This window comes from Scatophagus argus, chromosome 16, assembly GCF_020382885.2.
Source record: "Scatophagus argus isolate fScaArg1 chromosome 16, fScaArg1.pri, whole genome shotgun sequence".
NCBI classification, from domain to species: domain Eukaryota; kingdom Metazoa; phylum Chordata; class Actinopteri; family Scatophagidae; genus Scatophagus; species Scatophagus argus.
The window spans coordinates 6,922,423-6,937,995 of record NC_058508.1 but is presented as its reverse complement, the minus strand read 5'-3'; the positions used below and the strand labels follow the sequence as shown (position 1 = coordinate 6,937,995).

General features: G+C 39.3%; 1 protein-coding gene across 12 annotated transcripts in view; it reads left to right on the top strand.

Annotated features, from left to right (window-relative positions):
• The window catches only part of LOC124072794 (coiled-coil domain-containing protein 134-like), a 59,252-nt gene that overhangs the window by 7,744 nt on the left and 35,935 nt on the right, over nt 1-15,573 (top strand). For 9 of the 12 annotated variants that reach the window (XR_006845599.1, XR_006845598.1, XM_046414466.1 and 6 more), the window contains 12 exons: nt 758-967; nt 3,015-3,169; nt 4,677-4,791; nt 5,147-5,266; nt 6,740-6,839; nt 8,655-8,789; nt 9,340-9,454; nt 10,105-10,196; nt 10,513-10,660; nt 11,014-11,125; nt 13,972-14,032; nt 14,682-14,779. Coding sequence is in view for 10 of the 12 variants with exons in the window: in XM_046414466.1 (XP_046270422.1) it covers nt 758-967; nt 3,015-3,169; nt 4,677-4,791; nt 5,147-5,266; nt 6,740-6,839; nt 8,655-8,789; nt 9,340-9,454; nt 10,105-10,196; nt 10,513-10,660; nt 11,014-11,125; nt 13,972-14,032; nt 14,682-14,779 (1,461 nt within the window). In the remaining 2 variants the exon portion in view is untranslated. Of the gene's footprint in view, nt 1-757; nt 968-3,014; nt 3,170-4,676; nt 4,792-5,146; nt 5,267-6,739; nt 6,840-8,654; nt 8,790-9,339; nt 9,455-10,104; nt 10,197-10,512; nt 10,661-11,013; nt 11,126-13,971; nt 14,033-14,681; nt 14,780-15,573 lie in introns of those variants that run through there. The other 3 variants (XM_046414464.1, XM_046414467.1, XM_046414472.1) reach the window with 3 other exon arrangements.

Sequence of the window (15,573 nt, the reverse complement as noted above, 5' to 3'; positions counted from 1 at the left end):
ATCTTTTCAATACACAGGATATTCAGTATATCATTTATAGTACGTATATTTTTCGTCATTATTTGGTCAAAATTACTTATAGACATTGTTGCATGTAGTATCACAGTAATTCTAACTTTATATGTTTTATTTCTTTTTTTATTATCTATTTCTATGTGTAGATGAAAAAGCTTTTATGTCCTAATGGATTCTGCAAGTAACAAAGCTTGCACTAAAGTTCTCTGAATCTCCATATCTTACTTTTTTCTTTGTCTTTCTTTTCCTCTTTTTGTGACTTAATCTGTGTATGGCTCTACCTCATTGCATCTGTCTCATACTCTGTCACCTTCTCTCTTCCACAAACTAAGCCTGTCTACCTCTATCTTCTCCATCTCTTTTTCATCACTGTCTGGCTGTCTGTCTTGTATCCTTTTCTTTTTCCCTTAGGACAGTGTACTTGAAAATCTCTAGCTCTGGTCTGCTGCGCTCAGTGTACTCCTGTCCGTATGTAATGTTTCATAGCACACACACTCTGCTGCCTGTTATTTGCTGTGCTGTCTTGCAATAGTCAATCTGCAACCCTTTTCTCTTAATGGCAACTTTCCTTCTAATGTTGCTCTGTCATTGTCTGCAAAATATTGATTTGTTTTGGTTGCACAAACCCACTTTCCCCACACGATCATTTATGTGTCCACCACTTTTATTTTATCTAAATCCTCTGTTTATGTGTTTGCTTATCTGTTTATGTGTTTGCCTGTCTCCTGCCTCTGTACACCAGTGCCCATGCTGGAGCACCTGTGCTCAGCTATGCTTTACCCAGATGATGCGCTGAAGGCCTCTGTCCTGTATGCGTGGCTCAAACTGTTGGGGACAGCTGGGGCCTCGGCAATGCAGTCCTTGCCAGTTGCCATCAGGGACAGAGTGTGTGTCCTGCTACTGCAGACCTTGACCAGTGCCATCTCCCCTCAACTCATCACCAACTGCGTTGGTAAAGAAAGACACCCTGTCACTCATTTGTTTCTTAAGATTGACTTTTTCATTGATTGTATAAAAACATCAGCTTTAATCTCAACAGCGATGCAGCGATGAAAATACATTTCACAAGATGGATTCTATCATCTAAACTACAGTTAACATCTAAATGGTTGGTTAAGATAAACCACGTTGAGAAAATAGGAATTTTTGATGACAGTTACCTCAACGTGTTTTTTGCAATTTGTGTTTACAACACATAAATAATGGCAGTCAGTCGTTTTGGTAGTTTAATACATTTATAATCAGCTGCCTGGATCAAAACCTGGATATAGTGTATTATAAATTAAGATGTTACTCTTCAATCTGAAAGTTTGAAGGACCACATAAAGTGAGTTTTTGACAGTTTTGAGACAGCTTTTTTTTACTTAAGAGAATTTTTTTATATATATATAATATAAAAGTAAACTTCAGAGCATCATTAGCTGCCTGAATAAAATGTTGCAAAAATCATCATCAAGCCTCATTTAGATTTATTAAGCACTAGATTGACTAAGTGAGATTGAGTGGCTATCATCAAAAAGCTTGAAGCTGTTGAGATCAGAACAGTATGCTTAGCTTAGGCAAGCATGAAAAGTATAATTTGTGAGTCAAGATAAGGGGAGGATGTTATTTAAAATGAACGAAAATTTGAGATGCAGCTAGTTTGCTGAAAGTGTGAGGAAACGCCTGCTCCAAATCTGTTTAGCCTCACTCCGAACTGCCTTGGGGGGACTAATAGGACACGCAGGGTGTGGACTCAACAGATTTTATACCAAAAAAAGTCACTTTAGACAAAAATTTGTCTAAAACAAATTGGATTCTCCAGCTACTGTCTCATCACAGAAAGTTTCCTTTGGATGGTAGGGATTGTTGATAATGAAGCTGAGCTGTTTGTTTGTTTTTAGAAAAAGTAAGGAGTCTTAAAATAACACATCCATCATCATCTTTCTCAGTGAAGCTCCAGAGTCTGCTGAAGAGTGAGATTACCAAGAAAAAGAGGAGAGATAACACTTGTTTTGAGTTATAAGGCTAATAAGCTTTTATGATAACTAGACTGCAGGCCTACACTAAGAGTTGCTGGAAAGAAGAGTCATTTTCTAGAAACTTGATGTTTTATTGCTGTGTTAACTTGGAGGCGTGGGAGCTGCAATGCAAGATTTGTTTTTAGAGGAGCTACAGTTGAGCTTTTGCTGTTGTTGCTTGTGTAATTTTGAATTGATTTAATCTTATTAAGCTAACCTTTACCAGCCCAGTGAGGACAGCATGATGGAGAAATCCACTGTTATTCTGTTTCTTCAGTGTTGTGTGACATTTCCAGGAAAAAAAGTGCTTTTTCTGGTGTTTAAAAATGATTTCTTGTGTTTTGTAACTGTTTCTCCAGATGGCTGGAAGGAAAAGAAAATCCATGCAGTTTAATTACTATTTAATTACTATTAAAAGAGTATAATGCAGAACCTGAGTGGCCTCACTGCTCATTTCTTTGTCAGTATGATACTTGGTTGGGCTGTGAGCTGGGCTTTATTGCTGTTTTCTTTACGTATGTTAAATTTATTTGCTTTTTGTCATCCTAACCTTACTACTTGTGCTATCTTTCCCAAGATACTATCTATTTTTTCTCTTACGTGAGAGATGAGAAAATAATGTTACCCAATCTGACTTTTTTAAGTATGTTGTGTGTGTATGTGTGTGTGTCTGTGTGTGTATATATATATATATATATATATATATAGATAGATAGATAGATAGATAGATAGATAGATCTGGTTGATGTTATACTTTGTCAAGTCACATTCATGGCTTTATGATCACAGATTCCAACAGATTGTGAAGAATCTCTGCAATTGTTAGCATTTTAGAAATTGTCTGATATTCATAGTGGATGGCATCATGAATTTATCTTGTGTTGTATCTAAAATCTTGTTGTTAATGTGTGAGGATTTGTGTACATATTTGTATATATATGTAGAATGTTGAGCTTTGTCATCAGTGCCTGTTTTCACACCTTGTCTTCCATCTGTTAGGCCTGCTGTGGCTGCTGCTGCAGCAGGGAGATGCAGTGTCAGTTCTGATGAACAGTCACATCATGTGCAGTGAGAGCCAGAACAGCCAGACGATCAGCCAGAACCAAGAGCAACAGTCCCTTGACCATTGCCCTCTGCCTCTCATACTGAAAAAGGTCTCTGTCCAAACATCCTGTTCCAGCCCCCAAGACCCGCATTCTGTCTCTGACGATAATCATAACAAGAAGTTCTAATCCTGGATTAATGTGCCTTTGAATAGGGATTCGGGGGGGGTTTACCCTGGACAAATATTTGTGCTACATGTCTGGGAAATCAATACAGAGATTAGATCTAGTTAGACTTTCTCAGTTATGACTCACCCTACAGCACAGCTCATGACGTAAGTAGCTTCTTTTTTTTTTTTCATCAGCATCATCATCATCAGTATGTGTTAAGTTGTTATTAAATCTAATTCTAAACAGTCAGCTAGATCTAACTTAACCTCCAAAACGTAATTATTGTATTAAATTTATTACCCATCCTACAAAATAAATTTACTGTTTTTCATGAGTACAGAGAAAATCACAAACAAAAATCAATGCAACTTAATAACAGTTGAGTCTCTGAGATAATTAACTTTCTTAGATTTCTTGGTTGAATGTGTATTAGTTTTTACTTGCACTAAATGACACCATAAACTTAATACTCGAATCAGAGGTCACTTGTGCCATCATAATTTCTTTTTTATAGATCACATTAAGCTCAGTTGTGAAGACAAAACTTATGTTAATGATAATGTTAATTAATGTAACATAATAACTTAAAATTTTAATGTTGATGTTTTTTCCTCACCTAGTTCTGGGCTGACATAGGCCATCAAATGAACCGTGAATTAATTCATTTCAAACTAAAACATTTAACCTTCAGTGATATTGCAAGTGCTCATACATTTGTGTATTGGGGTTTAGCAATGTGACACTATGATGATGATGATGATGATGATGATGATGCTGCTGCACTGTATAGACAAAAGTAATGGGATGATGCTGTTTCTCAGGGGTTGGGTTGGGTCCCTTACTTCCAGTGAAGGGAAATCTTAATGCTTCAGCATACCACACACACTTTGGACAACTCTATGCTTCCAACTTTGTGGTTACAGTTTGGGTAAGATCCTTTCCTATTCCAGCATGACTGTGCTTACTGGGCACCAAGCAAAGTCCATACGTGGCTGGATGAATTTGGAGTGGAAGGACTTGACTGGCCCACACAGGGTCCTGACCTCAACTCCGTCCTGCACCTTATATATATACTTAATGTAGTTTTTTCATTTTGATCACTTTCACAGATCCTTTTCAAACCCCCATTTGCATGTACAAATTTCACTTGATGTACAGTACGTGCAGGCTCACGGTAGTGTTATTTGACAACCTTTGATGTGTTCATAAAGTAACTAGCTCAGATAGCTCAGATCATAGACCGTGTACTGAAGATTAGAACCAGACAGTTGGCAAAATATTACTTTATCTCTTCTGTCATTAGCAACCTGGTAGTATTGAAGAAGCTATACTTTATATATGTCAGGCATCCTTTAAACCCTGCGGAAGCCTTGCACCCTGTTTTAATGTTGTATGTGTCTTCAGTGATTGGTGGATCCTCATTAAGCCCATGATATGTGTTTTCCAGTTGCTGCTGAGTGGCGATGAGATGTTGCAGACAGCCAGTGCAAAGTGTATTGCAGCCATCTTGGTTCATTCTCCCAGTCAGCACAGCACTTCCTTCATCAGGGCTGACGTTCCTGGTGATATGCACACACAGGCACACAAACACAGTGGCTGGGATATGCTCGCTGTACAAGCTGTTGCCTGCTTTGATTTCACCTCTATAAATAATTTCCTCTGCCTTGTTGTGACTTCATTTTTCACTCCCTCCCTTTTTGCTATTTCTCTTGCTTTTTCTCTGTATTTTTCTTTGTTTGCCTTTTTTGCTTTCCTTATTTTGACATCTATCACTTCATCACTGTATGGATTCTGTTTGTGTTTCTCTCCTTTTTGTTCCAGAATTTTGGAAAATGATGGGACTTAAATAACTGAATATTACCATCTTTTTGTGCATCAGTATTGTTCCCTGTTCTCTCTCTCTCATTTCCCTTTCAGAGTTTCTCTTTGAACGTCTAGCCAGTAGTAGAAGTGAGGTGCTGCTGTGGTCGGTCTACAGCTGTTTGTTGTTACTGATTGAGGACCCACTCTTCTTCTCCCAGTGTCACTCTGTCTATGGTGAGAGTGCTTAGACAGATTGAAAATACATTTTGAACGAACTTCACATCAGAACTAAGATGATTTAAAAACAATTTCTAGAATTTGTGACCTGCTGTGTATTTAGAGATGTTTCTGTTGGAGTGACACATCTGCCTGAGGAGCCCCATTAAAAACTTTGCAGTACTTACAGTATTTAACAAGATGGACATGATTTGCGTTGTTTTATTGTGTTTTTTGTACTGGCATGCAACAGATCCACTTTCATTTTGATCTGTGCAGCTGTCTCACTACTACTGTTTCATCTCACTCAGCTGTGTCTGTCTTTTTCTAGCAACCTGAAGCATTTGTTTACACTTTAATTTAGTATTTTTCAACAATTTATACATAAATGCAAGGTTGATGCCCAAAACAAAGGTGAATGAATAAATTCAATAAAATGTGAATAAATACATTTTTGCCTTGGAGAGGTTTGCTGCTCTCTGCTCCCTCATACAAACACACCTCTTTTACACCCAGTTTGATAAAAGCTTTAGCCCACATTTACCACCATGCCGTGCTGGACTGAGTAATTTGTTAAGTCTGCTGTTCTGTATTCCAAAATGCATAATGTTTGTAATGTGCTGTGTCTGTATCTGTAAGCCCACTAATGGTGGTGTGATCGCCCATTGGTGATCTCATTTATTCTTGACTGAAGGATATCAAAATCCAAACGCCCAGCAGTAATATAGATACACAAAAGTCTGCTTGGTGTAATTTTTCCTAACATTTTAATTAACCCTCCAAAGTGGATTTACTGGAGTTTGCCTCTGCTTTGTACATCATTGAAGTTTGTTTTCGTTCAAGTTTAATTGTGTTTTTAGGCATTTGCTTCTCCTCCAAGCATCACAGTTTCATTACTGCACAGGTGAAAGTTGAGGAGCGGAGGTAGCCACTGTACGCTATGTTATTGCACCAGACAGATGGTGCTGCTGTAAGATAAGAATATCAAACTAAATGGCTTCAGAACCTTGTAGGCAAAAATATGTTGCATATCTAAGAAATGTTAACTAAATATTATTAAACTAAATATTGTTGTTTGCCATTACAGAAGATAATGTTATTTCTGTCTTTGGCTTTTTTTAATGATTCAGCAGCACTCCGCTCTGGAAAATAGTTTGAAAGCAGCAGGAAAAATTAAATTTACCAGTACACAGGATATCTGTTGTAACCACTTCTTGTGCTATCAAGTTCTTGCTCTAATACACGATAAACATTATATCAGTACAACAGATTCTGTGTAGCAGTAAATTGCAGCAATGTACCACTGCCACTGTTTGCTGTGCAGGATTGTGTGTGTTGGTGTGTGTCCGTGGGTTGTGTATGCATTACATTTATGAACATATCGCTGCAGCCTTTAGTTTATTAAACATCAATATCCAATTGGCACTAAGCTAGATGAGACTAATATAAGTGTTAGAAGGATGTGCGTGTGTGTGTGTTCATGTGTGTTAGGTATCGAGTCTCTGGTGCGCAGTCTGAACGAGGCTCTGCGGATGAGCAACCTGGAAGTGCCGAAACAAGGTCTGCTGCTCCTTACTGAGACACTGGAAAGGTGAGGTTGTTCTGTAATGCTTTTTTGTTCGGTGTCCCTGGGAAATTCCTGCACTGAGCATCTTTGCTCACTGATTAAAAATGATGGCACTACACCTCAGCTTCTCTACACTTTCAGCAAAACACTGTCACTTAACATGAGGGTACATACCGCTGCAACAAATAAAAATGTTTGTGGTTTGATTGAGACATCTCAGTTGGCTGCAGCCGTCTTCTCTGCTGTCATAGTTGTCAAAAGGTCCCTGTGACTTGCACATACAGTTGTATTTCAGCTATATCATAAAAAAGATCAGCAACACGCCTTTTAAGTAACAAATGTCCTCGTTATTCAGAGTGATCCACAGATACAGTAAATAACTTTCGTTGTTATGCAGTTATACTGTAGTGCACTGAATTCTGAAGAAAGGTTTGTTGTCACTTTGACATAATTACCATGTAGCCACATGGTGTTTGTTGACCCAGTGACCTAATCATTGCCTGAAACATGTTTCAATTCGTAATCCTTGGTAGATATTGGTAAACCTTGGTTGATGATGAAGTATAGTATTGTTGCATTATTTATGCATGGATGTGACATTCCTCTTTATGTTTTCTATTTTTTTCCGTTTTATAAATTACTACGTTGTAATTGCAGTGCACCCTTCTCAGTGCAAAGTGAGGTTGTGAAGCTTATGCATGTTAATAACACCAGAATCACACACACATACAGTACAACTTTAGCTATACAAACAATGAAAGGCAACGTTGTGTAAAACATGTTAAATATTATCTATTGCACTGAAAAGTTAGATTATAGTTGAATTAAATGTCTGCTGGCTTGTGGATGAAAATATATCAGGATCCAGTAAAACATTGTCATATTTCTGCAAGGTTCACATAATTTTAATTGAATGTTCTACCCGTCACATAGCAGTGATACAAGGGATAAGAGATTTCAAATGGTGAGAGAAATTTGTCCTTTACGCTGAGTGGAACAGTAAAAAAGTATCCAGACCAGAGCTCTTAAAGTGCTGAATAAGCTAAATGTTGGGTATGTGTGTGTGTTGTGTGTGTGTGTGTGAGAACAAGGAAGGGAGGATTGGAGTCATGTGCATGAGGAAGTTCATTTTGTGTGGATGTCTGTGCATATGCGCATGTGTGATAGTTGTGTTGTGCTGTGTTGGCATCGATATTTAAACTTCTGTGTGTGTGTGTGTGTGTGTGTGTGTGTTTGCACCTTAATGCACCTTCATGCGCATGCATGTGTCATTTAGGATGTTCTGTGCGACTACTATTGTGGCAACAGGGAGTCTGTCTGGAGCTGTTGTGGTGCTGCGTCATGGGCAAGAGACTTACTCTGGTGATCTTTGTAACACCATAGGTCAGCACTATTTGTTTATTATGTGTCCCTGCCCTAAAAGAGAGAAAACAAGTGTCAGAGGTGAGTGAGGAGGAGTTCATCACGCCCCTGCAGCAACAGGCATTGCTGGTATTGGCACAGCAAACGCAAGAATGATGTATCAGGTGTAAAAACACTGTCAGCTTTTTGATGGTCCTTTATTGACATCCATGTCAAAAACCCACATCAGCAAAAACTCCTGGAGAGTCGCTCCCCTCCTCCATTCTTTTGACATAGTTCTCACTGACTTATCTAGGAGATCAGTTCTGACCTATTTTTAACTATTGTCATGTTTAATTATTTGCCGACAACAGTGACCCTAGTAGAATTTATCATAGATGTGTGTTCCTGTGGCTGCAAAGCTACAATTTAACAATGACACTTATTTTGCTGTGAAAAATTGCAGGGGTGTGTGTGTGTGTGTGTGTGTGTTTACAGGCAGCCCACTAGCGTGCGTCTGTTCTCCGCTGGTCTAGAGTTTGTGGCGGTTTCGGAGGCTGTGGTAGCTGGAGTCTCATGCTCCTGCCTGTTGGTAGCCACACAGGCTGCCAAAGCTGCCTCCGCCCTGTTCAGGTATATCTAAACACACATACTCTAAATACGTAGTCAAGGACACTGGTGCAACCATATAATGAGGATTCCTGACTTTGTCTTGATAAATTAGATATTGTACTGTTTATTATTGAAATCTGTGAGGGAGATTTCTTAGTAGAGCGCTTCCAGATATGTTAGTCACGAAGAGATACATAAATAATCGAAGTTGAAATAGCAAACAGGTACAAGGCACTCACACAGTCACTTATCTTAATCAATGAAGCATGCACGTGGTAACGCACGTACACTGGGGAAATGTCACAGGTAGAAAACACACAGACTCAGAGACGCTTGTAAGCTTTATACTCTTTGTTGAACCCATATTATGAGCAGCACTCATTCACACACACACACACACACACACACACCTACTCAGATATGCACATTGTGTCCCTCTCTGCTATGCCCTGTCTCTTCCCTTCGCCACCCTCCTTCCCTCCCTACCTGTGTAAAACAATCTGAGAGTGTTGTGTAATTTAATGTCAGTGTTTCCTTTGTCTAAACTGCAGTTTCTCTTTGAATTCTCCAGACTGAACCACCAGTCTACACCAGTCCAGTACAGGGAGATTGAGGCACTGATCAAGGCCATCACTAACAGATTCTCTGAGCTCTCCGTACCCTCTCCTGCTCATCGTCGAAGCACTGTAAGTTAGTTTTGCTTTTTTGATTTATCCATAAATATGAAATAGAATTACACACTTCAAGAACTGGTGGTGAAATCTGAGGCTTTCTCTTGTAGTGGGTCTCCTTTGATTGTTCGTTGAGTGCTATTAAAAAACACCAAATCTTCCTCTGATGCCATCTCACAACATGTGACACACTACATACATAATTGACATGTTCAATCAAAGGTCCTCTTTTCTTTTGGTGTCTGTTCTTTTTTTTCATAGCTGTCCCTTACGACTGCATTCTGTTTCTGTTGGAAAACTGGATCGCCTCATCTGTAATGTGATGCAACTGTCAGTGGGATATGGCTGGCTGGCATGTAGTCATGTTTTACTTTTCTCATACTGAGACACAATACAGATACAATATTATGAGAAGTCTTTTTATCAGGTGTCAGTGGGACCAAAGAAGAATAAACACAAGGATTTCAGTTTGTTTTCTCAGTTTTCTCAGTGTCTAATAGATGTTTTATAGTTTCATATAAATCTGTTTAGATGATGTCCTTTAGTCAAGCAATCATTTTCTCTGTGGCGTAACTGGATTTGCCTGTCTGTTACTCCTCTTTTTTTCTTTCTTCTTTCATGCTGTTTCTTTTTGTTTTTTGCTCCATCTCTTTGTTGTCCTCCAGGGGAGACTGAAGAGGTCAGACCCCAGTGGCCAGGCTTCCAGGTCCGAAGGATTTCTGCTCCGGGCCCTGGTTTGTTTTCAGGCTTCCTGCAGGTCAGAGCATTGTCCAGTCGCGTGTCAGGAAGTTAAATGAGATCACAGGGATAAAAGTGAAGAAAAATTGCTCAATAAATGCTTTTTCATATCTGTTAGAAAAGTGCCAACTTAAGACTTGATTTAAGTATTCTTTTATTTGTGAGAAGCCAAATCTGAATATTGTGGAGTCCTTGAAATTAATATTTTTTAATTGAAATGTAGATTAGGGAGTTTGGTGTAATCCCTGATACGCATGTGTACCTGCATTTTGTTGTGTGTTATGAATGATTGTGAGTGGTTTTGTTTGTATTTATTGTACATGTCTGTATCCAAGGTTGGCTGAGGAGTGTGCTTTAGATCCTGTTCTCAAGGAGAACGCATTCACAGCTCCATCTAAACGCAGTCATGCTCAAGATTCACTGGAGTCTCTTTGTCAGTGTCTGCTTCACTGCTGTGACTCTGTCTGGATACCCACCGTTACTGTGAGACCTGGAAGCGCACACACACATCCAAATCAATTTCTGTCTCATCTTAAACTTCTATCTTTCTGTCGCATATGCTTGCAAACAAACACTTGAGAAAATGATCTTGCAGTTTGTCACATCTTTCCTTTTAGAAATAGATCACAGTGATAGCCGTACTCTGTCTGGCGGTTCCTCTAAATGACTGTATTAATAAGCACAGCCACACAGCTTCTATCTTCATTAGTTTTGTGTACTCGTAGACAATTGAGCCTATTGACCATTGTTTTATATATCTCCAAAGTTGGTTCTGTTTAGGCGAAAAATCAATCAGACAAGAATGGTCTTTTGTCTGCAATTTCCTGTGTGCATAGACGATGTGCGATCGTGTACCGAACACTCAGATGCTGCAGTTATTCTACTCCATCCTTTCATCCCAGTTCGACCTCCTTCCGTCTCTCATGCCTGTCTTTGCAAACAAGTTAGGTGAGTTGGATAACACTATAGAACCTCAAATCAACAACAAGTGTCCCGTGATTGATTTCAGTGTCATACATTCTGTCTTCTAGTTTCACAACGGCCAACCCATGGTGTGTGGTTTCTCCCCTTTGCACTGGCACACTGCCAGGTTGTTTGTGCCAGTTTCCTCCAGACCAAGGGGAAAAAAGATCAATTATGTGTTTTTGTTCTGGCTTTGTCAAACACTGACAGAAGTTTATGCAGCACTTTAGAATTTTAGAAGGATTAGAATCAACTTTTATTGGCAGCATATATATAATATATATATATATATAATATATATATATTTAATATACTTTATGGACAAAATTGGGAATTGGGTATTGGCACACCTAACCATTATTCTACCAGGAACTTTAATGACATTGCGTTCTAAATACACAGACAGCTTTGCAGCCATAGTGACTTCCACTCTTCTGGGAAGGCTTCCACAAGATTTGGCTGTCTGCAACATCTCATCGCCACTCAGCAGCAACTGGAAAACACATATCATGGGCTTAATGAGGATCCACCAATCACTGAAGACACATACAACATTAAAACAGGGTGCAAGGCTTCCGCAGTGTTTAAAGGATGCCTGACATATATAAAGTATAGCCTCTTCAATACTACCAGGTTGCTAATGACAGAAGAGATAAAGTAATATTTTGCCAACTGTCTGGTTCTAATCTTCAGTACACGGTCTATGATCTGAGCTATCTGAGCTAGTTACTTTATGAACACATCAAAGGTTGTCAAATAACACTACCGTGAGCCTGCACGTACTGTACATCAAGTGAAATTTGTACATGCAAATGGGGGTTTGAAAAGGATCTGTGAAAGTGATCAAAATGAAAAAACTATATAGAGAAAAGTATTGCATAAAAAGTAAAAAGATGCATTATATAGACACATCGCCTTCAAAACACACAGACAGCTTTGCAGCTATAACGGCTTCCACTATTCTGGGAATGTTTTCCACAATATTTCTGTGTGATCCACAGTGTTTCTGTGGGAATTTTTGCCCATACATGCAGTAGAGCAACAGTGATGTCAGGCACTAATCTTGGACCAAAAGGTCTGGCTCACAATCTCCATTCCAGTTCATCCCAAATGTGTTGGACGGAGTTGAGGTCAGGGCTCTGTGTGGGCCAGTCAAGTCCTTCCACACCAAATTCATCCAACCATGTCTTTATGGACTTTGCTTTGTGCCCAGTCAGCACAGTCATGCTGGAATAGAAAAGGACCTTCCCCAAACTGTAACCACAAAGTTGGAAGCACAGCATTATCCAAAGTGTGTGTGGTATGCTGAAGCATTAAGATTTCCCTTCACTGGAAGTAAGGGGCCCAACCCAACCCCTGAGAAACAGCACCATACCACACCTGAATTCATTAAAAAAAGTGGTGTGTCTGACTACTTTCACATGTTTAGTGTATTTGCCGTTATTAATGACAAATAACAGAATTGGAATTTGGTAAATGAAGCACTGAATGAAGCAAAAACTTTATAGTGGACGAAGTGGATGAAGTATTCATGCTCAGAGTTCTGTCAGTTGATGGATGTCAGTGGTGAACTGAATTCAAAGATAAAGTTCTGTCAAACTGTGATGAGAGTCGTGAGATCAGTAAGTGAGGTATAGGGACAGGCCGCACAGCTCATGTTTTTAAATTAGCTCCACCTTTTCAGTCTTGTTACTGCTGGCTTTACACATATCACTGCTGCTCCTGCTGGCAACATGTAGTGCCAGCCCATACTGCCGTGGAAGACATTGTGTGCTTAGCACAGATGGGCATACAAAACATAACCGTGCTAGCCAAAGATATTTCTAAAGACACCTGCTGTTTTAATGCTGATGTTCTAATTAAGTACTTTGCTTGCAATACATTTAGCTTAAAGCCGTAAGTGTCTGGCGTAATTAAATAAGCACAAACAGACAGAATCTCAATATAAAGCTTTGTTCCCAGCTAAAGAGCAGTAAATTTAATTTCATTATCAGATAACAGATTGTGTTCTCCTCTGCACCGTTGAACATTTCTGTTTCTGAAGTTAGATAATGTTTATAGAAAATAAAATCCATATTGTATGCAGTTTAGAATTGTGCCAGAAACAACAATGGCAATTCATTCTGCTCTCATCAAGGAGAGAGCTAAATGCCTGAATGTGTTGATTTGATTAAATTTCATATCACTGTAGGGAGAAAACTCAGCAATCTGTCCATTGCTGGCAGTCCACATGATGAGCCTCAATTATAGACAGGATACTTGTTGCCTTGGGCGTCTAGCCGCAGCCAGCTTGGTGACATTAAAAAGCAACTTAAGTTTTATATTTATGCTGCAAGCAGTTCACAAAGCAGAACACTTTTCTGCAGATATGGCTGAGCATTACTTTGGCAGAGGTCCACAAGAGAGTGAGTTACAAGCTTTATGAAATTAATACTTCCCTCTAATATGTGAGGACTGTTCTCTCGCAGTGCAACCACTGAAACAGCCAACACATTTAATAAAGCTTTATCGTATAGCCGTTTTCTCTCCAGTGTAGACAAATGATGAGCTTTCGTGAACTGGGACCTAATCATGTAGCTGGTATCTGGCATAGTGATGGTGCTCTCTATCCCCCTCTCCCCTCTCCACCTTCTATCTACTTCTAAACCACTGAATTTTTTGTTCTTTAAATAGCATGCTTTTTGATTCTCTTTTGCTTTTGATGTACTGTGTAACTTTTGCTTTAAAAGACGTTATTTAAACAGTGTTTTAATTGCCATCCTTCTCCTTTTCCTCATGTCTTATTGTCTCATTCTTCTTTTATTCTGCTCCTCACCTCCTCTTCCTTCCAGCATCCTCTGGTTTCTACAGGCTGGCTCTGGAACACAAAGGCCTTCTCTGTGCAGGCAACAGGTACTGTACAGTGTAACAGGGTAACCTGAGCACACACACACCTTCACAAAAAGCCATTAACAAGGTGTTGCTGTATACAAAGTTTAGCTGTGTGTGAGGCTGATTGTCTCTCTCTCTCACTCTCTGTGTTGAACCACGGTGGCTCAGAAAGTCAAGTTATTATTATTCCCTGTCGGAGTACATTGAACAATGAGACAGATAACACGGCTGAGGCATCTGTCATTTCTGAGTCACTCTGTCTACTTTTTCCAATAAGCCAGTCTTCTCAGCAGTGTGTCTGCCTCTGCAACGGATCTGCAGCTTCAAAGTCTCCTGTGTCTGTTTGTATGATTGTGTGCGTACGTGTCTTAGAGTGTGTGTGTGTGTGTGTGTGGTCATAAATGTGGTTGACTTGGTAAGTTTTAGGCCCCCCTGCTCTGAGCTGTAATGAAACTGAACCATGCCCGTGTTTCATATTTGAGAGGATGAAGTCAAGGCACATCCTGTCCTGTTTCTCACACTTTACACTTGACATTTTGTGGAGGATATATGTATGCTCTATTTGTTTCAGGAGCTCTCATTCTTTCTTTGTTTCTACAGTGTCCTTTTTTGTATTCGTTTTTATTTTCACTAACTTGTGTGTCTTTCTTCCTCTTACCAATTTTTTCAGGAACCCAAATCTGAATGCGTCTGTCTGTGGTTTTCTGCAGAAACTCAGTATGTGTCTCCTTACCCATTCAGACCCTGCTTTTGGAGACTCTCAGCATGGTATGCAAATATTCACACCATTTTTTGCACCACGCGCAGAGCTATGTGCACAACCAGTAAAACTCTGTTGTTGCTGTTAGCTTCCAGGCAATGATGTCATGCTGTCAGTTATCTGATGCTATTTAAGCAATGAATTGAACTATTGATGTTATTCAGAGGTCAGGATAGGTCATTTCTTTTTTTGGCTGTAGTGCAACTCAATGACTCATTTTAGCATGAATTTTAGTGTCTGTTGAAAAGTTCAAATCTTACAACTGTAAATACCTGTGGAGGGTTAGACATAGATATTTAATATTTTGGTATGATTGGTACTATTTCAGACAGTTTTGTTATATAATGGAACTTGATGGTGCTTCTCTTATGGTGCTCAAAGTGCCCCTCCCCAAGGAAAAAAAATAAAACAAAAAACAAAACAGCCCTCAGTGGCAGTGTCTCTTTCCAGAAATCATGACTCAGTTACTCAGGAAAAGTATGTTGTGGATGTTATTTTCTTTCTGTATTGTGCAAAGGGAAGTGTGTATGTACTCATGGATGAATTGCAGTTTAACCAAGCTAGCTAATGTTACAGCTCAGCTGAGAAGGACGCCACTGATGTTTACAACCTGCAACCATGTCAAGAGATTGAGCCTTTCCTCCAAAAGCAGATCCACATCTCCTTGTCCACAGTGATGCAATGTACATTCAGCAGAAAGAAAATATTTCTTACAGAAAACTGCTCACAACTGTGGATTAGTTTGAGTAGGAACATGTTTGCAAAGTCACAATACAAAAGCTCTAGCTTAAAGTACAGAATG